At 41.1% G+C, this 27,495-nt stretch overlaps 1 protein-coding gene and 1 pseudogene across 12 annotated transcripts in view; one reads left to right on the top strand and one right to left on the bottom strand.

Annotated features, from left to right (window-relative positions):
- Itsn2 (intersectin 2) overlaps nucleotides 1–27,495 on the bottom strand; it is a 110,733-nt gene that overhangs the window by 31,603 nt on the left and 51,635 nt on the right. For 9 of the 12 annotated variants that reach the window (XM_039113103.2, XM_039113108.2, XM_039113102.2 and 6 more), the window contains 12 exons: nucleotides 25,693–25,829; nucleotides 21,898–22,034; nucleotides 20,871–20,968; nucleotides 17,681–17,856; nucleotides 17,263–17,407; nucleotides 14,071–14,276; nucleotides 12,445–12,509; nucleotides 10,594–10,760; nucleotides 8,009–8,054; nucleotides 7,803–7,924; nucleotides 6,528–6,624; nucleotides 5,946–6,137 (listed from right to left, as the gene is read on the bottom strand). In XM_039113103.2, coding sequence (XP_038969031.1) covers nucleotides 5,946–6,137; nucleotides 6,528–6,624; nucleotides 7,803–7,924; nucleotides 8,009–8,054; nucleotides 10,594–10,760; nucleotides 12,445–12,509; nucleotides 14,071–14,276; nucleotides 17,263–17,407; nucleotides 17,681–17,856; nucleotides 20,871–20,968; nucleotides 21,898–22,034; nucleotides 25,693–25,829 — 1,588 coding nt within the window. Of the gene's footprint in view, nucleotides 1–271; nucleotides 3,514–5,945; nucleotides 6,138–6,527; nucleotides 6,625–7,802; nucleotides 7,925–8,008; nucleotides 8,055–10,593; nucleotides 10,761–12,444; nucleotides 12,510–14,070; nucleotides 14,277–17,262; nucleotides 17,408–17,680; nucleotides 17,857–20,870; nucleotides 20,969–21,897; nucleotides 22,035–25,692; nucleotides 25,830–27,495 lie in introns of those variants that run through there. The other 3 variants (XM_063261879.1, XM_039113110.2, XM_063261878.1) reach the window with 1 other exon arrangement.
- Rpl29-ps6 (ribosomal protein L29, pseudogene 6) lies at nucleotides 22,450–23,303 on the top strand (annotated as a pseudogene).

Genomic DNA, 27,495 nt, shown 5'->3' with positions numbered 1-27,495 from the left:
TTGTGGAAAAAAGCTGCAAATGAAATATTCCTATTATCTTTGGTTAGAGTTATCTTCTTTATGCAACAGCATAACAACAGCAAAATAAAAATCTCTTTTGCTTTTGAGATGTTTAATTATCTCAAATTATATAAATCTTGACTACTGGTCCATACCCTGAGGTTACATTGAGAGAAAAGCAAAGTCCCACAGACACTAATCACACTTACTATCTAAATAATTAAAGTAAGTTTTAAAAGGATGCTTCAAAAGAAACACACAGTACAAGCAGTGGAGTTTGTGTTCCTTTAATAAACACACTTGCATAGTCATATTACAGCTGTGTAAAAATAAACCAGATTATCTCATGCCAAGCGTGCCCAGCGTCTGCACAGTCTCAAGACCTGGAATACTATAGTTTTCAAGACACACAAAATAAAATTTAAGGCAAATACATCACTTTGCAACAATTTGAGTTTATTACATTACAGTAGCATCACAGCAGCAGCATCTAATAATGCCACCCAGGCACAGGCTTCTCAGGACTCTGTTACTTATTTACAAGAACTCATACCTCGGGGAACTTCACCTAGGGAAACTTGGCAAGTAAAGCCCTGGACTGCACTTGGCCTTTGTCTCTCTGCCTTCGCCGGCACTAATCCCCCTTTGAACTCAGCGTCAATTGTATTGTAAAACAGTTACTGTTTAAATATTACATTATTTCAAAAGGACTCAAAGAATCAGAGAAACCACATAGTAAGGTTAATTTTTAGTTTTTAGTTTTCTAAAATAACAGCTTTGGCTGTAGCCTTTTCTTCGCTGCGAGAAGCCCCATCAAGTTCAAGCACAGCTGTAGAAATGCCTGCCGCACGGTGTGCTCTTAAGCTGGTGTTTCCTACAAGTCAAGTCCCTCCACTGTGTTCTGATGTTTAAATCATGTCTCCAGTACACGCCCTCTTAGCAACAGAAAGCTGACCTTCTTTTAAGTCAGGAAGAGAGCAAATACATGGCTGGATGAAGTACTGCACTTATAAGAACAATTTAAATGATTACATGTCACCCGATTTCCTTTCTTAGAGCTTTCTCTCAGGTATGTGACATACATACCATACATACAGAGCATACAAAGCATACAGAGCAGCCCTCGGTTAGCACTGAGTTTACCTGCTGTACTGACTCACTGACTGTTGGGCCAGGGAGAGTTAACCCACAGGTACCTGTTGAACACAGTTCCAGATTGACTGTAGATGCTGCTCAACCTGAGCGTCAGCTCCAATAATCTACTTTCGTTATTGTTGTTGTTTTGACACAGGGTTTCTCTGTGTAACAGAGCCCTGGCTATCCTGAACTCACATTGTAGACCAGGCTGGCCTTGAACTCACAGAGATCTGTCTACCTCTGCCTCCCCAGTACTGGGATTAAAGGCGTGCACCACCACATTTGGCTAGTAATCTACTTTTCATGATGGAGAAGTAAAGCTGACCTATAAAAATACTTTGGGAATAATTTATCAGAATAGTAGAGAAGCCCCAAATAAAAATGATAAGAAAGATGCAGGTTATGAAACAATGTAATTAATGAGTGGGGCTGGCCATATACAGGAGGCAGCTGCCACACATGGAATTTAAGGATGTAAAGGCAGAATGCTGACGAGACACAAAGAAAGATCAGGTATACTGTGGGGAAGTCAGTTTGGAATCCGTCTCTGCACTGCCACTTAGTGACTGCAGGCAATTCTCTTACCCATCTGTAAATTGAAATTATTGCTTTTCCGTGAATGTTATATAAAATACCGTCATGATGGCGAATGCTAAAATGGAGGTGGTCTAAGCCCTCTTAACAGAAATCCACACCCCAGGGAGCACACACATCTCCTAATACCTCAATGTCAACGTTTCCAGTACAGATACTTGGGTTTTGTAAAACTGTAACTAAACTGTTGTTTTTTTTCTTTCTCAAGTCATGATTTAGGCAATGTATGATTGTAACAATGCATTCATCATATATAGGCACATTAACATAAATATTGCACAAAATATGCCTTTAATTAAAGTGAGAAGTATAAAGCATGTTTTGCTTTCTCAGAGAACTCTGAGGAATAAGACTCTGACTGTATATACACTTATCTGACATTTCACAGACAGTAGATTGCACGGCAATTTGTAAACGTTTTAAATTGCATAAACTGCTCATTGATATTCAAATATGTTTAATACTGTATTAAAACTCAGATTGGCTTAAGTGCTATCACATACATTAGTTTATAACAATGTCTATTATGCTTAGGGTGCTTTCCACTCAAAGGAAGGAGTAAAATTCTATGCCAAAGTAGCCAATGTGGGAGATGAACATTAACCAGGAAAGTAACATCAATATTCTAATCTCAAAGAAGCCCCATGGGCACAGAGGAGTGAATGCCAGCTCTCACGTGCTCTCCCTGTACTACGGGGTCCTTGGTTAAAGCCTACAAGTCTGCTTCAGGCTTGCTATAAACTCTTTAAGGCTTCTTTATGGATTTTACTAAATGCTTTATGAATGCCAACAAGTGTTACCTTGTATACTAGGGTAAGTAGTCACCTGACTACAGAGATAACGTAAATTCTACTTTAGAATATATTGTCAATATAAGTGCTCCAAGATAGGGATAGTTTCTCACCTCACAGTCAGTGATGGCCTCTTTCCATTCTTGATTATGTTACGTCATCAATAAAGCACTGTGTGCTGGAGCCTAGAGTGGCTTAGGAGCTCTGCAGCCTAGAGCACCTAAGACCACCAAGAAACCTCCCTAGGCCTGCGCTCCTGAATTCTTGGGTAGCTGAGGCAGACTGAACATTTGCTGCTCTGCACTCACTGGTCAGAGCTTTCGTCTTCTGTGAGACAAGGCAAGGTCCCCCAACGTTATTGCTCCTGCTCGGATTACAGAGAAAATAGAGAAAAGGCTATTTCCAGTTTTTGGCTTCAAACAGACCTAACTACTGTACTCATAGTGGCATATTAGAAAGAACAGACGGGGTTTATTTGAGGGCAAATCACAGGCGGAGCCAATTATGGACCCTTGTGATTAGGATTAGATCAGATATAATAGCAGAACATAAGCGAACATCTCCTGAATTCTGCGGTGAGTATACAATTCACAAGAGCTTTGGAGAAGCATGGCAGACCATTCCAAACCAGAGAGAACAGCTTGTGCAAATAGTGGGTCTTTGTGTGTTTGCACTCCCACCATGTAAGGGCAAACTGAATATGCATGCTCATGACCTACAAGTGCCAACTTAAAAAAAGAAGAAAAATGCTAACGATGCCAGAGAGAACAGCAGGGAAAGCCACACAAAGACCCACTATCCTTGAAATTGTTACAAATAAATTTTAACTGTCAATTAGAAACACATAGAAATAATCACAAGTGGCTCTAACATTCAACGAGGTAAACGGATTGTGTGAGCTATTTGATCAGGGCTGCCTGCCCCTCCACGCTAGAGTCAGTGGATAGTGGGTCTCTGGGGTGCTTTCTCAACTGGAAGACAACATTGGGTCCTAAAAAAAGAAAAATGAGGAATAAAATGAACAGAAGGCAAATTAGGTGGGTGAGCAAATACGTGACTAATAGTCACATGCAACATCAACTGAATACATTTGAACCACTAAAATTCTCAACCTTAAAAGTCCCAACTGTATATTAAAGTGAAAACAGTGTTTACAAGGGCTGGAGAAACACAAATGGTAATCTGTGTTTAACCAGCTAGTGCCTCAAACAAAGACTATTATTAGTAAGTGATTCACTTCTAAATATCTGAGGAGCCAAATACGTTTGCAAATGAATTCCAGGCTCTAAGCATAAGCATTTTCTAGAGCATACCCTATGGAAGATGTAGGCTTATGTGAACTTATGTTTATTCAATTTCACAGCTTCTGATACAATGAACTCTGGTCACTGCTGAAAAGAATTATGGCTCTCTAGTGGCTCAGAGTAGTTATTTTGGGTAAGTATAACAGGTACTGTGCTGTCTCCTAGGTGATTTAAACAGTTGTTTTATGGAAAACAAACTTCTCAGAGATCCCTTTGGAAAGTGTCCTGAGTGCTCTTTTATTCCAGGTTGGGTGACGTACCTTTGTCATTCATTTAGGAAAGTACTATTAGTTTTAGATATATTCAAACCACTAAACCCAATATACCTTAGGCCCAACCAAGGCATGAGCCACAGAGAATAATGGTGTTACAAAGAGCGCCTTGAAACTACTGAGTCCGGCCCAGCCCCTCGGCCGTCCTACTTCCTCATCTCTAACTGCTAACTGATCACGGAGGTAATGAATGCCTCCATTCGCCCCCCATTTACCTTCCTAGCACACTGTAACTTCTCCTCTTGGTCCCATTGAAATGCACTCTGAGAAGCCTTCTGCAAAAGCATGACTTCTCTCCCACAAAGATTTAGGGAGCTTTCCATTTGTATAAATAAATATTCACTATTTACAAATGAAGTCCAAAGCTACTTTAGAGCAGGGCATGCCTCTCAATATTTGGATTCTAATACCTGTAAGTATGTGGTGGCCACTTAAAGAATATTTATGAAATGAATAGATGTCTTGACTGAAGCAAATGAGAGCTTCATTTCTTTAAAATTGTATAGAACAATAATAAACGAAGGACTTCCCTCTTCTTGTTTGTGCAAATACTATAATTTCCTCATATTATTTCAGTGAAGGCATGAAACTATACAGTTGTATTAACACAGCAGCCACTAACTACAATGGCTAGTTCTAGATTAAATGAGGCTCCAGTTTATGATCCCCTGAATGGTGGGACTCTAGGTCATGTCTGGCCTCCCAAAGGTTAACTTGCTATGTGTTTTTGGCTAACTAATTTATACTTTCTGTATAATTTGTATACCAAAAAACCCCCTCAGGTTCTGCTTCTCTTAAAAAGAAGAAGCTGGGGATGCAGCTTAGCTGTGGAGTAGCTGCCTACCATGCATGAGGCCCTAGTTTCAATCCTCCTCTAGTACCACACCAATACTGCTACTACTGGAGGGAAGAGAAGCGGGGGACAAGGGAGAGGAGGAAGAAGAGAAGGGGGAAGGAGAGGGGGAGGAGGAGGAAAAGGAAGAAGAGGAGGAGGAAGAGGGAGACAGACATGTATATATAATTTTACTTGAGCATGGTAGTGCAGGTTATAATCTACGTATTCAGAACCAGAAACTGGAACCAGGAGGATCAGGAATTCAAGGTATTCTTAGGCCTACAACCAGTGTGAGGCCACCCTGGGCTACATAAGACCAATATATTGTTTAAAAAGGCTGTCCCTCTAGTTAGGTTACTTTTCTAGGAGTCTTTTAAACTTGAGGTAGATTTCTCTAGAGTAATGGTTTCCTTCCTTTTTCTCTCCCCTTTCCTCCCTCTCTTGTGTGTATCAGGTGCCACTGTGAAAGTGATCTTGACTCACAAATGTTTTGTGGCATGAGATAGTATCTAAGGAATCACCTAGTAGGAGTTTTACAAACATTTAGATGGGTTATTTAATTCCCAACCTGGATGCTATGTAAACACACAGAAGATAAATGAGATTCCAAAGTCAAGGGCCTGTATACACAAAAATACTCTGCAGTACAGGGAAATTACAGGACCAGCTACCTTCTATGAGCTGACAGAGTGCTGGGTAGTATAAAGCAGTGCTGGTGGTGAAGGGAAGCTGCAGTGTAGACGCCATCACACCAAAGAACCCACCCACACAAGAAATCACACGTTTTTATAAAGATAAAAACTAACACTAATGTCTGAAGCTAGCAGAAAACATTCATGATAAAGCAGTACAACGTTTGAGCTTGTAAACTCTTATCTTTTGGTTTTTCTTAATTGAAATATTACTTGCATCTACTGTGAGTAATGAGTTTAAGATCTGACTCAGAATAGAAATGCAAGTAATATTAAAGGTTTCATATCAGATGAGAGATAAGTAATTTGATGTTACTCACACTGTTGACTTGGATCTGAGTCTGTTGTCATCTTAACATAGTTTGAAGGAAAGAGACCAGTCACCCCATTGATTTCTCCTTGCCACCAGTCAGGGTCATCCTTGTTCATAACGTTAATAAGCTGTCCTTTGGAGAAGTTGAGCTCATCTTCGTTATTCGCTATGTAGTCATACATAGCGATCACTTGACAAACTATCAAAAGAACAGCAAAAGAATAAATTAAGTATTCTCACAAGGATCAACCCCGGCCTGAAACTTAAATTATTGTTAAATTCTAAAATTAGGCTAAACTTTCTTTACACTCTCTCTCCCTGATATTCTTCCCCAGTCTGTCTCACAAAACAAAACAACCCCCAAGCCTCGGCAACTCTAGATAAAAATCCGAGTGAAGCCCTTCACTTCAATACCAAGCAGCAATTCCACATTTGAAGAACTCTGCGGGAAGACGCTCCCAGTGGTACGCTGCTCTAAAGCAGAGGGAAGGAAAGGCAAGTTTTCCAGGCCTTCCAAAGGGCCAGCTACTCTAAGACATCTTGTGCTTTAACACAGTCTCCTAAGACAAAATACAAAATACTTCCTTACCGGCGTGAAAAGCAGGCGTGGTTCTCTCAGCACTTGGACCCAGCAGCTTCACGTGGCTGGCAGGAAACCATCCCTTCTGTCGCTTCTTCCCTCTGGCCTAGAACGACAACAAAAGAAACAATGAAAAATAACCGCCAAGTTACAACTTAAACACCTAGCTTCCCACTGACAACATCTGCTGGCCTTTGCCCTTGGCTCCATGGGTGGAGCCTAAATCCTTGTACGGCATTATTGGCAAGTGTCTTAGTCTACCTGCAAGGCTTAGGCAACGCTAAATCTACCACTGTGACTCATGGTTGGTGCTCTGTGTCATGCGGTATCAGCTCACTCTGGTGACAGGGCTAGAGTGACTTCACCATATGAACAATCAACCATATCAATGTGGGAAAGGCCCCCATTAACAACTCCAGACACCAGGGCTCCCACAGTCCTCTGGGTGGCAATAACTGTGCTGTCATATATCCTTGCTAGGGAGAGGAGTGGTAATGCTGCTGGAGAGGGAACCAGGAGCTCCATTTTGGGAGCTCCTTGCAAGCTCAAGATTACTCTTAAGAGTATGGTTCAACGAAAGCACACTTTGGAGCCTGTCGGTCGTCAGGAAGTCATAAAAGCATTTTTGGAGGGTTATGGTGTTAGTTCAAAGTGAATCAGAAGGTGGAAACAGGGGCTCAGTCAAGAACATAGCCAATCTGTATACCTGTGCTTTAGGATTTCTAAGACTACAGTGCCAGAACTACATGCATTCCCACCACATGCAAACATAAAACACAGCTATCACTTTTCTCTTCATCTTTAAACCCTAACGTCTATTTCAGTGAGGAAGGAAACATTAGATATGAGAAAAGAAAGCCTTTTCTCTACACATGGGAACTATGTTAACACCTGCAGGAAGAAGATTTACATCTGTACTGTCTCCTTTGAGCTGAGGCCTAGGGGTGGGGCGGTGGCAGTCCCCTGGGGAGTACCTTCTTAGCACACGGCCTGCCTGTTTCCCTTTAGAGGGTACGGCAAGCTGGGTATCCCAGGCAGAGATGACAGAGACGGCATTATCCTCTGTTTCTTTAAGAAAATGACCTGTGGCCTAGTAAGTGATAAACTGGAAAATGCTGATAGGTCAATAAAACTATGTTAAAAGCAGAAGACTGAAGGAAACACAATCTATTTAAGTTCTGACTGATCACTTCCAATATGATTCCCACTGGGGGTGGCTTTTTTTTTTCCTGACTCTTCACCTTTTTAATGAGCCTGATTTTTTTACCTGGAAAAGAACAGTACCTGTAGCTCTCCTTGCCACCACCCACTTGAGTTTTTCTTGAGGATTAATATTAACTGTCCTGGTGCAAGGCTGAGCTGCTCAGCCCCTGAAGCAGCATATGCTGAAGTTACTTGAGCGATCTCTGAAAAGAAGAAAACAGAACTGTAAATCCAAGACTACAACAGAGCAAATGCTCGTCAGACCCCAAGGTTACTGTCATACATACCGGGCTTTTTGTTTGATGCTCCAGATTTGCTAGCATTCCCAACATTCTACAAGGAAAAGACAGGCTGTTCTTTAGTCATTTTCAGCAAACCAGAATGTCAGTCCAGGTTTATTAGGAATTAAAGATTTCTAATGCTTGGGATTCTTGTTTCTTTAAATGAAGACCAAAATGACAATGAACTCTGTATTAATCAAATAACTGAAGAATCCAGAGGTGGCAAAGAGATCTGGTCTGCTAATTTTATATGCAAACAGCTGAAGTTGGCATGCACTTACATAACAGAAAGAGCTCATGCTTTGAAGCTTGGCTGGAGTGAATCATGGCCATCCAGGTTATCTTAGTTTGGTTTCTGTGCTGTGATACAACACTGTGACCAAAAGAAACTTGGGGAGGAAAGGGTTAGTATCTTCTTGGGCTTCTAGATAAGAGACCATCACTGAGGGAAGTTGGGGCAGAAATTCAAGCAGGCAGGCATGTGAAGAGTCCATGAGGCCATGAGGGTACTGCTTCCTGGCTTGTTTCTCCTGGCTTTCTCAACCTGCTTTCCTATACTAGGACCACCTGTCCTAGGGGTGACACCTCCCTCCATGGGCTGCCCTCCCAATAATCATTAATCAAGAAACTGGCCAACAGACTTGCCACAGGCTGATCTGACTGGGGCATGTTCTCAGTTGAGGCTCCCTCCTCTCAGATGACTAATTGGCTAGCTCACAGGCTACCCAATTTATGAATGGGGTTAGCATTGATGCTAAGTATATAAAAACACGTATGTTTGGGATATATAAAGGCATATATGAATTTTGCTCTTGTTTTCTACGAGTATAAGGGATCTTGTCTCATCTGTAGACACTGCTGTATAGGCAATGCTTATCTATTTATTATTATATGTTCCCTAAGACTGATTTCGATTTAATAGGAAATTCATATCATGGTAACAACTATGACTTTGACTTTAAAGTATAAACTATAGCTAGAACGTAGCTCAATGATTGAGTGTTTGCCTGCTAGTTGTGAGGCCCTGTGTTCAATCCCCAATACTGCAGAATAGCAAAGAATAAATTGAACTGGCTATATTTATTATTTTTAAGAATTTAAATTAAAAGGAGGAATTAAGATTTTTCCTTTTTATTAGTAAATACAGCTACAGTGAAGGTCTAAAGTCAAAACTAACATTTGTGAGTAAATGGAACAGATGTGTTCTAAATGGTTATGGACACTCCACTATTTGGTTTTATAATAACCTCATTACATAATTAAAGCTGTCCCCATTTTACAGAGAATGAAACTGAGGCACTGACAAGCAAAGCAACTGTTCAAGGTCATCTAGCCTCTAAGTGGCAGAGGTAGGCTTAAGTCCAATTGCTGGTTCTACTAAACCATAGGTTCACAGGTCCCTGCAGTTCTCGGAGAACTCAGGAGTCTGTGGGAAGAAAACAATGCATTTTCACTGTGTAGACAGTCACTATGGTAGGTAAAGTGCCAATGACTTAGCAGCATAAAAACATATTATAATTTGGCACTCACCGTAAACAAAGCCAGCTTCACTTGAGAATGTCCATGGACAGGAACTCTTAACATTTTTTAAAAAGCTTTATTTTTTTTATATTTATTTATTTAAAAGAATTATTTATTTTATGTATATGAGTACACTGTAGCTGTCTTCAGACATACGAGAAGAGGGCATCAGATCCCATTACAGATGGTTGTGAGCCACCATGTGGTTGCTGGGATTTGAACTCAGGACCTCTGGAAGAGCAGTCAGTGCTCTCAACCACTGAGCCATCTCTCCAGCCCCTTTACTTTACATGAGGGTTTTGCCTGCATGTATGTGCCATCAAGTGCATGACTGGTGTCAACGGGGGTCAGAAGAGGCCCTGGGACTGCAGTTAGAGGTGATTGTGAATCACGATATGGTTGCTGTGAACCAAACCTGGATCCTCTGTAAAAGTAGCAAGTGCTCTTAACCACAGAGCCATCCTTCCAATCCCAACTCTTAATCTTGATTATACACCTGTTCTTCAGTGAGACAGGGTCTCAGGAAGCCCAGGCTAGCCTTGAACTTACTATAGATTAGGAAGACCCTGAACTCTTAATCTTTCTGCCTGTACCACCACCTTCAACTGAATGTACTTTTTCTTGTAATCTCACGTGACTAAACAGAAGTGTCCCTGTAACATTTCTATTATATACCATAGGCAGTTAGTTGTCTAAAGGAAAAGTATTTCCATGATTAAATGCCTTTATCGAATACTTTTACTTTAAAGAACTGACAGACAAATACTTAGACTTGGGTTTAGTAAACATTCTCTCGAAAATGTATGCTTGTCACTTCAAGGAAAACAGCGGACAGGATTTATTGCCCATGCTAAGATTCATATTCAGTCCTATCTATGGCTTCTGCTCTATCCAGTCTATGAAATCCTGTGCCCCTGTCTTCTGACTGGGACCCTAAATAAACCTATGAGATCAGGGTGACTGAACAGTTTCCTTTTAATGAGGGCAGCATCACCTAAACCACAGGTTTCTGAATTAGCAATTGTTAGACTGGTAACAACGGAATGCTGCTTTAATGCAGAGAGCATCACCTCTTGATCCTTTGGTCTGACATAGTTGGATGGGAAGATCCCAGTTCTCTCTCCAATACTTCCTGTCCACCACTCTCCATCTTTCTGGGTCACCAGTAGTTCTTCTCCTTCAGTGAAAGTCAAGTCTCCAGGCTCCACACTTGAGTATGAATAAAGTGCAATGTACTCTGAGGGAATGAGGAACAAATGGTTTAGACTTTAAGACAAAAGACTCAAAAAAGAAAATGGTTAATCTCTAAGACATAGACGTTTACTGTAAAAGATCTTGTAGCTTACAGAACTTTAAACATGGTCTTCAGGTAGGAAATGGAATAGAAGTCACTAGTTAACACTTTGTCTAGGTGCAGGCTAACAGATTTACCAAGGGCTTCCCATTGTTTTCAGCTGCTGTTATTTTGTGGAAGAAAGGAAAGAGTATTGCTGCAGGGACAGAGGGCTCTGTGGCAACAAGAGTAGCAAAGCCAATCTTTTCCTTTTATTTGAGATGAGTTCCACCATGCAGCTAGCTTTGGCTGGCCTAGAACTCACTGCTTTCTGTGCTGAGATTAAAAGTGTGCCAGCTTTAGCAAACATTTTTTGGTAGCAAAAATTATGCTAAACTACAGACATACAGTATCTCTAAAAATAATGGAATGATACTGCATGGGAATGATAAAGGAATCAAAACAATCTTTCTTTCTTTCTTTTTTTTTTTTTTTTTTTTCGGAGCTGGGGACCGAACCCAGGGCCTTGCGCTTGCTAGGCAAGCGCTCTACCACTGAGCTAAATCCCCAACCCCTCAAAACAATCTTTAAACCTTTTTGTACAAGACACCCCAGTGTGCTAACATCTTTGTTCTTTGTTTTGTACACAGTTATGGAAACATCAGGTTCTGGCACCAGGCCCCAGCTCCTAGCCAAGTGCTTGTCTCCACACAGATGCTAAATGAGTCTTTGTTACTGAATGACCTCATGTGATAGTTCTCCAGTTTTAGACTCTCTTTCTCATTCTTATGGTTACTACTACTTTGAAGAAAGAACAACTGATTTTTTGAAGTCTTTTTGTTTTGTTTTTTTCCCATTTTTATGTATTCTTTGTTAACACAGAATTGATCTTTTTTTCATAAGTAGAGAGATCAGAACATACTCAAAAACCCATTTATTCACACTCCCAGAGTCACTCCACCTAGCTGACTTAACACAACTAAAAGTAATTACAGGGTCTAGGTAAACAGCAGTAAGTAAGGTCTCCCCCAGCTCTCCTTCCTGCTTTCCTACTCTTCTCCTCACACTTGTCCCACAGTGCAGATATGGTATCAGCCTCTCTGGCCAGCTCGTTTCCTCTCATGCCTTGGCTCATTATCTTTTCTGTGAGAGCCCTTCTTCATCCTTTGTCAGTGCTGGATTAAAGGCATGCACCATCACACCTGATATTCTCTCTCTCTCTCTCTCTCTCTCTCTCTCTCTCTCTCTCTCTCTGTGTGTGTGTGTGTGTGTGTGTGTGTGTGTGTGTGTGTGTGTGTGTGTGTGTAGGGAATCGGGACATGTATGCAACTTATGTGGGGGGGTCTGCAGAGACCAGAAAGGGCACCAGAGCTGCAGGTACAGGCAGCCATGAGTAGTCTAATATGAGTGCTGGGAATGGAACTCAGGTCTTCTGCAAGATCAGTAAGTGTTCTTAACCACTGAGCCATCATCCCAGCCCCTGTGCTGAATTTCTGTAGTATCAACTCTAAATATGTGGGGGGTTTTCAGCCTGTGTTCTCTGAAGTAAAGAACAGGGTTTTTTCATAATCTCAAAAAATTAGAACAAATGTTCAAATAAACAAGTAATAATAAACCCCCATTTTAAAGCAAACTGCCAGAAACTTACCTTCTCCAACTGGATAGGCTGTGGAGGTAGGTTTCTTATTTACAGCTGCATACAAAGCTTCTGGCCTACCAAGTCAAAAGGAAAAATAAGACATACACAAACACACAAGAACCAAAGCTCAACAAAGGTGAGCTGAAGACTACAACAGGGCTAGCAGCATCTAGTGCTCTCCCAACTAAACTACTGCGTCCATGTACACTCTAGCAATATTCTTAGACACTAACTCTCCTACATTAAGAACTGTCTAATTATAAACCACCAGATTTTAAAGCATATTTGGAAACTGCTTGGTTATAGTTACCACACACATACATATATGTATGTATATATGAATATTATTAGTTGGTTAGTTTATTACATCTTAAAATATAAAAACAATTCTTTTCCTAATATTTTATAATAGGTAACTAATAATTTCCATGTTAATTCAGGGTTTTAAGTGACATGATTCATTTCTCAGAAAAGAGCAGAAATTGAACAGAAATTTTTTTGGGGGTGAATGGGGGGGCTGTAAAACATTTAAAGCACATTCAGAGACTGGCTTGGCTTACAGCAGAATATATATACGAATGTTATTATTTGATTAGTTTAACTACATCTTAAAATATAAAAATAATCCTTTACCTAAAACCCCATAATAGGCAAATAGTTTGCTTAATCTTTCTTTGTAATAATCTGAATAATAAAATAATCGCTATAAATGTTGTAGTCTGAAGATGCTAGGTATGCGACTTTTACTACTTCATCTCCAAATTCCAGGTCAATTGAGAAGTTTCTGCATCTGAATTAAAGACGAGTCAGTGGCCATGCAGCACTACAGAGTCCTACAGTAGGTTTAGCTTAACTTATCATCTAATGAGAAACCTGAAGATGAAATAGGGTGGTGAGGACAGTGGAACTAGGACATGAGCATCTCCATTTCCAAGACCGGGGTCCTCATATTGGACTGCGCTGTTTCGGGCCCCCTTCCACCAGGGGCAGTTACTACAGCTGACAGTGGGACTTACTTGCCTGTGTTAAAGCCATCTGGCAACCTGGCACTCTTGCTGACTTAAGATCTTGGTCTAAGTAGATTTTTGAGTTTTGTGTATTTGCATTTCATTCGCCTGTTCACTCATTCTTGCCTGACCTCATTCTTTAAGATGACAGAAGTTACCATGCAGTAGTTTTATAGTAGACATGGGAAAAAATGGATCAAAGAAGACAGAGTAGTCTCATGGGGATCATGACTTAAAAGGAAATATGGGTCAAAAAAATTAGTCACTATAAAGAAGCGCTATGAACATAGGGAGGCTATATTTAAAGAGCTGGAAGCCCAGGCATGGGATATTCCCTTCAATTAGAAAGGGCAAGACCTCAGTAAAGAATCCATTAAATAGTGAAAGACTTCAGTGAACAAAGGAGAATGCTTCAAGTGAAATGAAAAGTAAGGACTCTCCTTGGTCTTGTGGGAAAAAGAAAACAAAGACCTAAGGACTGAGTATTTTGAAAACATCACAAATGATGTAGAATGAAAGATCTAACACAATACAAACGTGAAGTAATTTTTCCCAACAGGAATCACCCTCTGGCTCATGTGGTGAGGATACCAACATCCAGCTCCCGTAAGTACATGGAGGTGCTTACTCTCCTCGCTTTACTTCACTCCCAGGAATGATCTTGACGTAAGACTTGGGGAACCATCCTCTTCCTCCATGCACCTCCCCAAACCACCAGTTTTCCTGCTGCTCCAGGACGGTGATGACGTCGTGCTTTGAGAAGTTCAGGTGGTTCTCTTTCTTTGCCGTCCAGGAACAAAGGGCCTGAGCTTTCAGGTTTTCTACAGCCTGCCCCTAGGATACAAAGCCACCAACACTTAAAAACAGACCACGGAGACCATGATTTTTAATTTCTAGTAGATAACAGAGAGCATATGAACTTGGCCAACCTATGAACTTAAAATGACACCCAGCCACGTGAGTAGCCTTCTTTAGCAACCTACCCTTCAAGGCCACTTCATCACCGATACTGATTAAATGCATACTCAGGGATAAAGAATCTGTCAAATGAGATGAATTGTTACTGCAATTTCCTCTCCTCCAGCTCCCAATGGCTTCTACCCGCTGTTGGTTACCCCAGTAGGAATGATCACATCAGCATCCCCCCCTTGCTGTTTCCTCTAACAACAACCAGGACTCTCACCCCTTGGCAGGTCAGCTGTTCACTCACATTGCACTCACTGATCCTCACCCTATGCGGCAGTGACGCGGAGCTCTCCTGCGCCTGCCTGCTTCCCCGGCACGTCTCCCCACACTAGCCTTCACCACTTTCTTCATATCCCAGTTCTTTAGAGAGCCATCAATTTGCTTTCTGATGTCACCCTCACTTAGGTGCTGGCCTGTCATTCTGCTGAACATCTTCCAGATGAGGTTATTGACAATAATATCAAGCCAAAGATTTCCAAACCATCTTACTCCTTCACTGACCAGTGGAGACATCACTAAAATCCTTTAGTTTCTGAAGCTCTGAGTTGAGCTCACCTCTTGTCAAGCCTCCCTCTTTATGTTTCTAGTATAACTTTCCTAAATAATCTAATTTATGCCTGTGGATTTTAAAATCTATAATGTCAGGGTAACTTTATCTTCTGCATTCAAGATGTGCACATTAAAATGCATACTAGCTGTTCTCACTGGGTTGTTTTAGTGTCCCTGAAATGTAATCATTTCTAAAACCCAAGCCTTTTCCCTGTGTTACTGTTCTTTCAGTTGTTCAAGTTAATAACTGAAGCTATTGTTTTAAAAATATCTTAACATATTTATTTGCGTGCGTGAATGTGAGTACCATGCCTACAGGGTATCAGATCCCCTACAGTTGGAGTCACAGGAAGTTGTGAGCCACCTGACACGTGCTAGGAACAGGATTCGGCTCCTCTGGAAGCAACAATGCATGCTCTTAGCTGCGGAACCATCCCCGTGGTCTCTGAAGAATTACTCTGAAAAGAGTCTGTCTTGTGTCTATGGGCTATGAACAGGCAAAGGCTGGAAGATGTGCCAACTCCAGGGGCCTGGAGTGCCAGGCATTTGTAGGAAACCCAGCTTGTCCTATGAGTGTTTCACCTGATTCCCAGTTGTCTAAACTGTACACTGCCTAGCCATCAGTCCCTGAAGAACCATTTTAACTTCAATTTCCCCTTTAACAGATTATTTTATGTCAATTCTTAATATTCTTGTAAATCCAGCTTCCCTTCCATGTATTTTCATCACTCTGGAACTGGTTCAGTACCACCATTGTCACTCAGTTAGAATACTATCCCTTGCCTCGTCTTTCTTTTTCCTTCTGCCCATCTCCCCTTTACATTATTGCTAGAGTTTACTTTGCTGGTCTTTTGTTTGTTGGTTAGCTTGTTTTTTGAGACATGGTTTCTCTGTATAGTCCTGGCTGTCCTGTATCTCACTCTGTAGACCAGGCTGGCCTCAAACTCAGAGACCCACCTTCCTCTGCCTCCTGAATGCTAGGATGAAAGGTGTGCACCACCATGCCCTAGCTAAAGTGCGTGCGTGCATGTGTGCATGTGTGTGTGTGTGTAACTACATGCCACAGCATGAGTATGGAGCTCAGAAGACAACTCTGGCAGTCAGTCCTTGTCTTTCCATCTTCTTTGGGACAAGGTCTCTCTTGCTTTTGTTGCTATGCTGTATACTCTGTAGACCCAGCCAACCCATGAGGTCCTGGCTGACTCCTGTTTCCACCTCCCATCTTTCCACAGCCGCATGTGCCCACTATTGCTTTAAGTTTTCATGTGGGTTCCAGAGACAGAGACACAGGTTGTTGGGGTTTATTCACTGAGCTGTCAACCCAGCCACAGGGTTTATAAGAGTCAGGGTCTCTCAACAACCTCTTTTGGTTTCTTACTGCCAGACGCCTAGTACTGTAGTAACTACCCCACTAATAACCCCTAACCTCTCTCTAAATGTTTACCTTACAATGTTATTTGTTGGTTGATAGTTTACTGATTGAGACAGTGCCTTGTTTACATTGCTCAGGCTAGCCTTAAATGCTTTATGTAGCCAAAGCTGCCTTCAAAATCCCAGTTCTTCTACCAGAGCCTCCCAAGTGCTGGTGGAATTCACCCATACCATTGCTGGACCAACCTGACTTCACTCTTTCCTCAACATTGTATAATCTAGCTTTATATAAACAAGGTGTCTTTCTGCAGACACCTCTAACTCGGGTGCCCCAGTGACCTTCCTCCTGTTACTCTTTCACTAGAGGACTTGGGTGTGGAGAAGCCTTGACTTCTGTTGAGGGCCCAATGCAAACACGGCTCCTCCTAGAGCATTCTCTAATCTCAGATGGGCTAAGATATCTGCCCTCCCCTCCACATGCCCTCAGAACTTTGTAGATGTATTTGTCATATTCTCATACTTCACAGCCACATGCAAGTATGATTCCTCCAGTAGGTTATAAACCACTTAGTGACACAGTGTTTCAACAAATGTTTTTCTTAAACTTTTAGCACATAATAAAATGCTGGAAAATACACTTCTGGCTTGACTGTGGTGAAGTCTGCTACTTCTTTTTAGAAGCGTTAGTGTATGTAACCACATATTGCAAGTACTAAGGTTCCAAGCCAGGTAAAAACAATGCCCCTCCCCAGCCCAATCTGTACGGCTAATTATTGAGCAGATACTTAGAAATCATACTTCAGTTGCACATACTTACAAACAAGAACAGAGACTGGATGCTGTAGGCTCTGCACAATGGGGGAAAGATGGATGCCTCCGTATGGAATCCAGAGCAAAGTGAACACTGAAGCACACAGAGACACAGAAAACGTACCTGTCCGTGGATGGGGGACACAGACCCAGGGGAGACAGTGCGGGTGAAAGCGGACTTCTGCTGCCATGTCGTGTTTACATTAAGGTTTGAGAAGGATACATTTTGATAATCAGTCACCGGTGCTGGTTGATTTGAACAGAGTGGTCTGCAAGTGTAAAATTTTACTGTAAGTATACTCAGTTATCCAGAAACTAACCAAGTACTACCAGCTTACCCACTTATCTATTACATGCTGTTTAAATATGATTTATAGATAAAGACTCTTGTGCAGTATAAGTACTAAATCTTAGTACTGAAATGTTGGAAGTGCCAGCCCAGATAAAACCAGAATCAGAAAAAAACAAGAATCAGGTTTACGCAGTTATGCATTCATATTCACACACAAGCTACGTGTACCCACTGTCAGCTCCTGACTCACTGGGGAGCAGCTGAGGTAGCAGAAAGAGACACTGCAGGAGGAAGTAAGGCCTTCTTAGGAGATGGAGTCTTGTCACTTGACAGCATTTTTTCTACATAGTTGCACGGGAACCAGCCAAACTTCCCCTGAAAACTACCATAAAGCCAACCAGGCTCTCCTACAGTTTTCTCATCAACCTGTGGAAGAAGAAGGAGGAGGAAAAAGAAAGTTGAGGGTTTAGAAATCTACACATATACAGAAGTGTGGACTACTGCACGGCATTCTCAGATTCAGAATTAATCCCAGTTGAAATAAAAGGCATTTCCTACAAATTATTAGGTTTCCATTTCTCATCGTGAACAGATTATCTTTTTAAATTTTATCAAAGTTAATACATGTGGGCAGGCATGGTGGTGTGTGCCTTTAATCCCAACACTCAGGAGGCAGAGGCAGGTAATCTTTGTGAGTTTGAGGCCAGCCTGTTCTACACAATCAGTTCCAGGGTAGCCAGAGTTACATAGTGAGACACTGTCTCAAAACAAACCATCCCCCTCCAAAGTTAATATATGAAAATAAGTTATAAAAAAAGTAGCATTATATACAGTTCACAACCAAAAAATTAGTTCCCTACTCCATGTATATGTATATGTGTGTGTGAATATATATCTATATATTTAACAGAACTCACAAAGCACTGGTTGATCTTAAACTTGTGACAATCTGCCTATGACAATTATCATGCCCAGCTTCAAATATTATCTATAGTGTTACTTCTTGGATTTATTTCAGTCCTTAAAAAATATCTGTTGGCTGTTGCTTACAAAAAGATTCACCTCTCTTTCATTGTACTTCTTACTCTATCCATATTGTTACATAATTTTTACTCAGGTATAATTAACATCTATGTTACAGCTTTATAAACCCCTCACATCTGACTTATACAGTATTTTGCTGATTTCCTTTCTTGTAAACTTTCAATATCCTACAGTTAGTCACTTTTGCGGGACTTAGCTGAACTGGAAAACCTCTGGGTACTATTTTCCAAGTAGTAAAAAACCAATTTCTTTTTTTTCCCCTTAAATACTTTTCTTTTTCCTACAGTATAACAGCCTCAAGCTAACTGTGTCTCCTGCTCTTCCTGGTAGCTGCCTTAAACAGGGACCTCACCTCAAAGTTTATGGTTGGTCACTTTGCCTTGTGCTATACACTTCCTGAACAGGCCCATCTGCTCCTAGGATTTGGTCAGTGCTCTCACGGGATACTGAATCCTAAAGCTCTAATCTCAGGATGGACTAATTTCCCAGAGGGCAATCTCCAACTTCTAACTCCTGCACAATGTCTTCATCTAGACAGCAGCTTAAACCCATCTGGAGTCTAAGGCTAAGCCTACCTCCCTGGTCCTGGGCCTAAGCTCTCAGATTGTTATTCATTTTCCTCTTTCGTAATGGTGGGGAAAGGTGCATATTTAGAATTAGCTGGTTGGACTCAGCTTAGATGATTCGGTTTTGTTGGCAATGTCCAAAGTCAGGTGCCAGGGAAGAACACTCCTTCTTCACTCAGTCAGGCCTTATCACGATATCTGGCTTTGGTCACATCAATGTCGTGGAGTTTTACAGCTTGTTTAATCGGATGCTTGTTGGCCTTGACACCCACAGTGAGCACAAGTGTGCCATTGTCTTCTGTCTTCATGGCTGACTCCGTGGTTGGGGACAGTTGATGCTGGCACCGTGGTGAGCTTGTTTCTTCTGGGTGCACTCTTCTGAAGGTATATGGGCTGCCTCCAGGGCCACAGAGTCTTGGGGACTGGAAGATGGGTGACATGAGGATCTTCTGCTTGTGGCTATGGACTCCTTTTGGCACTGTCCGCCTGGTTTTCCAGGCATTCGCTTTGGCTTGGGTTTTGGGGAGGTCAGACGCTTCCTCCTTTGCGTTCATCTTTGATTACTATTACTCTCACCATCAAAACTGAAGCTCTTACATACAAAAAACCTGTGGTTCTTATCTCTAATTTACATCTACAGCGAAACTGGTCTCGTCATCCTAAAAACAGTTCTTTTTTAAAAATCCCAGTAAGTAATAGCATCTTTTTTCTGTGTAACATAAATTATTACAATCTTTACTCACACTCAGATTTGGTTAAACTGCTTCAACCAAGGTGGTGTTCTCCCATGAAAAGAAACCGCTATAACTGAGGTGAATGTGCTGATTATTTATGTCTACACATTCCTTTGATACTGGCACAATCAGCACTTGTGTATCCATGTGTATCTTTCAGTTGTCTGTGAGCCTTTATTTACTCCATCTAGCACAGCACACATCTCCTTACCTCAATGAATAAATGAACCTGTCAATGGTTTCTCATCTCTATTTTCTCTTTTCTATTGGATATTTAATTTATTTACATTTCAAATGTTATCCCCCTTCCCAGTTTCCCCTCCACAAGCCCCCTATCTCATGCCCCCTCCCCCTGCTTCTAAGAGGGTGCTTCCCCACCCACTCACCCACTCCCACCTAACCGTCCTAGCAACAGTGTTACATTCTCAAACTATACCGATTCCACTAAAACTTTAAAACTCACTTTTCAAGTTAACATACTAAGTAGTGGGTCTTGTCACTGTGTTGTCATGCATGCATGTCCTTTATTGGGTTTTAATTTCTCTCCATCCTCTACCCTCTGCACTGCTCCCAAATCTACTGATCCCGTTCCTCCACAGTTTGTAAAAGCGACTTTTTGAGATGTAATTAACATAATATTTCATAGTGATAATATATTTTGTATATTTATATGCCTTTGATAAGATAATAAGGCACTCTTACCCACAGTTTCCTCTTGCTGCACTCTGAGCTCTCTCTCCTATACCTCACCACACCTTCTGGGAAACACTGGCCTACTTTATGTTACTATAGGTTAGTTTGCATTTTATATAATAAAATTTTGTAATATTTTCTTGTTCTGTTTGCCTCCTATATGTAAAATATTTTTAGAAATATATAAAATTCAAATATAGAAAACATAGTACAATGTTTTGTAATTAGCTTACTCATGAGCAGAAAGGCTTTCATTTCTTTTTTTTTTTTTTGGTTTTTTTTTTTTTTTTTTTTTTTTGGTTCTTTTTTCCGGAGCTGGGGACCGAACCCAGGGCCTTGCGCTTCCTAGGTAAGCGCTCTACCACTGAGCTAAATCCCCAGCCCCAAGGCTTTCATTTCTTACCTGAATTATATCCCCAGAATTAAAACTCATCTCATCATGGTTCCTTGCTTCAAAGGGGTACAATGCTCTATAATTCACCAAAGCACGGGCTGTCTCACCTGAAAAAAAGATAATTACCATCGTTTGTTATTTGAGATTATACACATCTGTATCATGATTCAGTAAAGAGCTTAACATCTAAAACAGAAGTGAGCATCAAGCAGGATAACAGAGTTCTGCTCAAGTCAGACTTGTTAGGATCCAGATGTGTGACTACTCAGGGAGTCAATACAAAGCAAAGACACACGCTTGTCCTAAGTGACGTGGGAGGCAGCTAAACAGTGATGCCTCACAGACTGAGGCATGCGCATGGATCTGAGGGAGGGAAGGTGGGAGCACAGCAGCTGTGCACAGTGCAGTATCTAAGCAGGGGAGAGACGTGGTCACATCAGTGGAGGTGAGACTACGACAGAGAAAGAATGTACATAAGGGAAGCCACGAGAGACCACTGAGTAAACAGGACTGGGCAAAGAAACATCTGTAGGTTTACTAGTTTGTTCTAAAGGGAAAATTGAAGGACTCACAAACATCCTGGACTTGATACGTTTAAAAATGTTATGTTAAAAAATACGAACATACTACATCACTATCACGGATCCAGACGTTTACATATCTAAAAATAGGTGTACTATTGAAGTATGTTAGAATGGGCTCCAAACTGTATGAGGAATTATGACTTCTAAGAAAAGGTTGATGTTAAAAAAGACTTAAAATTGTATTACTGTTTTGGTCAAATAAGGGGCTCGGCTACATTGGTAAGCAGAGTAAATATTTACGATTGCATCCATTCTGAAAATTGTAGGTGATCTTCTATGTGAGTCAATAACGCCACCCTGTCTGTTGTGCTATGTTGCGGTTTCTACCCTTAGTTCCCACATGTGGATACACTTTTCACACACATTCAATTTAAAATGAAACTTAAAGGTGAGCATCTTTTGGTTTATTATTTTTATTTTGTTTGTTCTTAGCAGGTCTACCTTATCCTTACTTTGTTTTGCCTCAGTTTTTCGTTCCTCTTCTTGAGTTCTGTCCTGTGACTTTTCTTCCTGGAGTCGCTTTTGTTTTTCCTCTTCTTCTTTTCTAATACTTTCTTTCCACAAGTTTTCTTTTCCTTGCTTTGCTTTCCTTTTAAATAAGAGAAATGAAGAGTTTACATAATATCCTAATATGTGGGACACAAAACCAAAACAAACTGACAGGCATACTGGAAGATCTGGTTCCCATTGGCTGGAGAACCAGCAAGGAATACTGAGGGAGGGGAAGGGAAACCAGTCAGCCAAAGAGAGACACAGACTAAGGTGAGTTGGGGTGTACAAATGAGAACGCTGCAGACTTCAGGTTCCCTGGGAATCCAAGATTAAGTAGGAAGGAGGCACGAGGCAAGTGTGAGGCTACTTTCTGCCTGGACTCCTCACAAGCCCTGCCTGCCTGTGGCTTTGGTTCCCTAAGCTTCAGCTTTATCAGAGTAGTGGAGACTGGCCAGATGGATCCTGGGACAGCCTTCAGCCTCTATCCCACTACAGCATGCTTCCTCAAGAAGCTATGCACTACTTTGAGTGGAATCTACATATCGCTCTTTCTCTTCTGGTCCCAGGTGCTGCAGGAGCCACGGCTTACCATGCAGACATGGCCAAGTCCAAGAACCACACCACACACAACCAGTCCCGAAAATGGCATAGAAATGGCATCAAGAAACCCCGGTCACAAAGATATGAATCTCTTAAGGGGGTCGACCCCAAGTTTCTGAGGAACACGCACTTTGCCAAGAAGCGCAACAAGAAAGGCCTGAAGAAGATGCAGGCCAACAATGCCAAGGCAGTGAGTGCATGAGCAGAGGCCATCAAGGCCCTCGTGAACCCTCAGGCCGTCAAGCCCAAGATACCAAAGAGCTCCAGCCACAAACTCAGCTGTCTGGCTTTCATTGCTCACCCCAAGCTTGAGAAGAGGACTCAAAGCTACATGGCCAAGGGTCAGAGGCTCTGCCAACCAAAGCCCAAGGTTCAAACCAAGGCAGAGGCCAAAGCTCCAGCTAAGGCCCAGGTTTCAGCTCCAGCCCAGGCTCCCAAGGGTGCCCAGGCCCCGGTGAAGGCCCCACAGAAAAGCTCCTGCCAGCGTGAAGACAGACGGACTGCTGTGACACACCTACCTACACACCATTTGCAGATGACCAGTGTCCTATGCTGTTTTTACAAATAAACTTGGAGACGAGAAAAAAAATCTACATATCAGAATAACAAACCAGGACCACCAAGTTTAAAGCAATTAGGAGGCTTCCACTTTTTTTAATTATCTAGAAGTTCCAAATTTCTTTAGCAATTAAGGAATAGAGACCTCAAAAATCAGTCAAGGTTCCCACTTTGATGATGGGGTATAATAAATAAGTGCTGTCCAATCCCAGAGATGTGTCCAGCCACAATCTCTGCTACTCTGTTAGAGCTGAGGCTTAGGGAAGGTACTAAATGTAGAAGTGGCAGCTCTCTCTGAATGAGGTCATAAGAATGAACGTGAGAGAGCTGTAATACACATTAGTTCTAATACTCAGCTGTCATGTCATAGAAACACTCCTAGAAGAAGAAAACTGCTATTGTCTAAGTGAATATAAACACTTTTTTAAGGTAACAATATAAAAAATTGTCTTTCAAAAAGCACCTTCTCCTGTCCATAGCTGTGCACTATGAACTATCTAGCTGCCCTAGATGGGGGATTGGATAGGAAAGTGAATACAAAGCAAGGGATGAGCTGGTGGCCTGGATCTGACTATTACAGCAGCATAAGCAACTCCAGAAAATTAGTTAGTTCTTCTGTAATCTTCTTAGCCATGCTAGTGAGTAAAAACTAGTCCAGAAGCAGGTGATGCCTCATCTAAAATATGATGATCTAACTATTACCAAAGCCTAGGAGAAGAAAAGGAATGCACCTGGGCAAACAGCCAAGAAACCAAGCTACAGTGCTAACATGAAGCTCTGAACTGAGGTCTACATTACTTGTATTCTCTTTAACTTCTCTGGTTTACTACAAAAGACAAAATGTAGGAAGTTGAATAAAATGAAAATATGGATTACTGATAATTCTAAGCCTGAGAAAAACTGTGGGATGCAGATATTCACAGAAAGTTCTTATCTCATGGACTGTATGATCGCTGCACAGATCCTCTGTGCAGTGGTAAACAGCACAAGGTAAGTGCCAAGTGAAGAACTTCACTGTCTTTATTTCTGTACGATTCTTTTAAAAATGATATATATGTGTGTTCATGCCTTTCTCTCTCTCTCTCTCTCTCTCTCTCTCTCTCTCTCTCTCTCTCTCTCTCTCTGTGTGTGTGTGTGTGTGTGCTCTCATGGCTACACATGTGCTAATGCATTTATGTGTACAGGTGCTCATGCTCATGCCTGTATGTGTATGTGTGTATGTGGTAGGAGCCAGAACACAACTTAAGGTGCCATCCTTAAAAGCCCTGTCCACCTCCTTAGGTAAGTGTCTTTCATTGGCTTGGAATTCACCAATTATGCTAGACAGGCTGGCCAGTGAATTGGAACTATGTGCAACCGCATTTTTACCTGGATTATGGGATTAAACTTGGGTCATCATACTTGCAACGCAAGCCCTTTACTGACTGAACCCTTCCCTTCTGTGTTGTTCTAGTATCTCTGGCTAGGAGGCCATGGACAGAGTGTACCTGGAATGACAGTAAAGTCCTTTAACTGTCTGAAGCCACAACTACATAAATGAGGAATCCAGGAGGAGGAAGAATACAGAGTAGATCCACATCCCATGCAAAGCTGTCACTCCAGGAGTGTTGACACTGGTCATTAAGGCTACTAAGGACAGAGGCTTGCTAGGCGGGAATGTGCTTCTTCTCTCCCAGTGTCTGTTAGCTCTTCACAGTTGTTACTCATCTGCTTCTTACTAAGGAGGAGAATTACTGGCACACTAATATTTGTTTACCAACCATTCCAACTTCTAGCACTGGAGAAATAAAGGATTTTACTGACAAAAGACCAAAGCCCCACACAAGCCCCATACAGATGCTAAAGAAAAGGTTTATGCTTCAGATGTCCCCGCCCATCCCTCTGCTCTAAATGGAGATGATCGATATATCTTAGTGGCACCGAGAAATTAGTTCATGGGTTTTTTTCTTTAATGACCTTCCAGAGAACAGACAGATTTACTGGAGAGAGGAGAACTAATGAGGGTTCATTATGTGCAATGTGCAAGATGTAAGTGATTCCAGCTACATTATTTATTTAAAGCCTACATTTATCTATGAGGTAAACCGTATTCTGTTTCTCAAATAGAGAAACTAGGCTTTAGAAAGATAAATGGTCTGTTTTCTGGAGTCCCTCAAATAGTAAAGGGAAGACGAAGAATTCTAACCCAGGTCTGACTCCCACGTCCTTATCTTTCACTAGTAGACCATATAATTGTTTTATGGAAACTTAATGCCTAAAAGGAGAATTGAACTTATAAAACTGGAATCTGAATAGTATTTAAAAATAATACTTTAATTCCCTTTCCATTTTCACAAACAAAAGCAATGTGCAACAAAAGCTAGAATTTTATTTTGTTTGAGACAGGGTTTCTCTGTGTAGCCCTGGCTGTTCTGGAACTCACTCAGTAGACCAGGTTATGCTGGAACTCACAGTAATCTGCCTGCCTCCGCCCCTGAGTGCTGGGATTAAAGGTGCACACCAACACTGCTCAGCAGAATTTTAATAGTAATATACAAGACATTCACAACACATTCATTTAATAGTAGTATAGTACAGAACAAGGTTATATTAATTACCTTGCAGCCTCATCTTCTAGTTTCTTTTTTTGAATTTGCTCTAATCTTTTCCTTTCGAGTTCCTTCAATTTGTCACGTTTGATTTTATGAAGTTGTTCAAGGGCTAATTGCTGTGTATTATAGCTTTCTCTGAGTTCCTAAGGATAAAATACAAGTTAAGTCAATACTTAGGTATTTTAATCATTTAATAATATAGCATTTGCATTAAAAACAAATTACTAAGACAAGTATAATTGAATTTAAAAGATTTAAAGGTTAAAAAAACCTATCCACATGATATAAAAGTTTTAAATACAGTAAGTACTTCATGCATCTACTAAGACAAATATTTATTTCTACATCAGTTCATGTATAAAGAACATAAAATATTTAATAAACCAATTGTTTGAAGTATTACTTTTGATAGAAAATGCAATTCATTAAAATATGGAAAATTTGCTTATAATAACATTTAAAGAAAAATTTTGTGAACTGTATATGTGTAGGTGTGTGAAGTGTGTGTGTGTGTTGGGGGGTGTAGGCCAAAGATCAAGGTCAGACTTGGGTGTCACAGAAGCTGTCCTTGGTCTGACACTTGCCTAGTGCTTTGGGCTGGCTGGCTAACAAGCCTCAGGGACCTGTCTCCGTGCTAAGACCACAAGTACACACGGTGACTTCTGAGATGTGGTTTTGGCAGGTCTCAGTGTTTCTTGTATTTCCATTCAGAAGCAACCACTACACTTGGTCTAAAAGATCACAGCACTCATTTCCCTGTTCAGAATGACTGCTCAAAAGGACATGAATATGATCCAAGCTGGGTCAGATATTTTTCCGGGATCCAGACACCTTGATTAAGTATTGTAAAGAGAAACTTGTCTGTCTGGCTCATTAAACTGAGATAAACTAAATCTGACTCCCTTACTACCCAGGGAGGACAGGACTGACAGGAATGAGGTCAACATAAAACACAGAGGAAAAGACCAGAGAGTGAGGCAGAGCTGAGGACCCAGGAACCCCGTCTCCAATTCTATTGCTCAGCGTGGGGAATGGCCTTTCCCAGAGGCTAGCCTCCCACTCACTCTCATCCTGGCTATCTTTGAATAGCCACTATTTTGAATCTATAGAATTCTTAACAAGAGTAGAAAAAAAAAAGAAAGGAAAAAAAAAGAACGAAAAAGAGGCTGAAGGAAAGAGAAAACTAACAATAATCAACAAAACAGAAACAAAAGAAAAGAAAACAAAGAAGAAGGGGAAAACCCTAAAATAATCAAAAGAAACGTAACGGTGAGAGAGCTAGACAATATTTGAATATATTGTGGTTGTTGTTTTTAAATCTACAGTGTCCCCTTACTCTCCTAGTGACAAAACTCTAAACCCAAAACAGGAAAACCTGTGTTTCCAGAGTCGAGCTAAGCCAGAGGTCAACCGACTGAGCTGTGTGGCCTAAGGGGTAGTGTGGTGACCGAGACTGCCCAAGCGTCTGGGACTTACACAAATGCTGTGTTCAGGTTAAGTTTCACACAGCTCTTAGCTTCCATAATTTTATTTGTTATTTTTGTCTCTAAATTCTACTGAAAAACAAAACAGTGTGATGGTTATGTGGAGAAGTAGGCTGGTTTAATGTTAAGAAGCATGTCTCTAGGAGAAGTTCACAAAACTTTGAGTCAAGTTCTGTCAATTACACTTGTATCATCTCCTGAAAGTTTTAGCTTCCTAACCCGAATGCATCTCAAGAGCTACTGTTCACATAAAATTAATTAATCCACGTAAAGTACTTATAGTATTGCATGCTTCATACATAGATTTTCAATAAATATTAGCTAT

The sequence above is a fragment of the Rattus norvegicus genome, chromosome 6 (assembly GCF_036323735.1).
Source record: "Rattus norvegicus strain BN/NHsdMcwi chromosome 6, GRCr8, whole genome shotgun sequence".
In the NCBI taxonomy this organism is placed as follows: Eukaryota; Metazoa; Chordata; class Mammalia; order Rodentia; family Muridae; genus Rattus; species Rattus norvegicus.
Note: the sequence above shows the minus strand (reverse complement) of the source record. Positions and strands in the feature narration are given on the sequence as shown.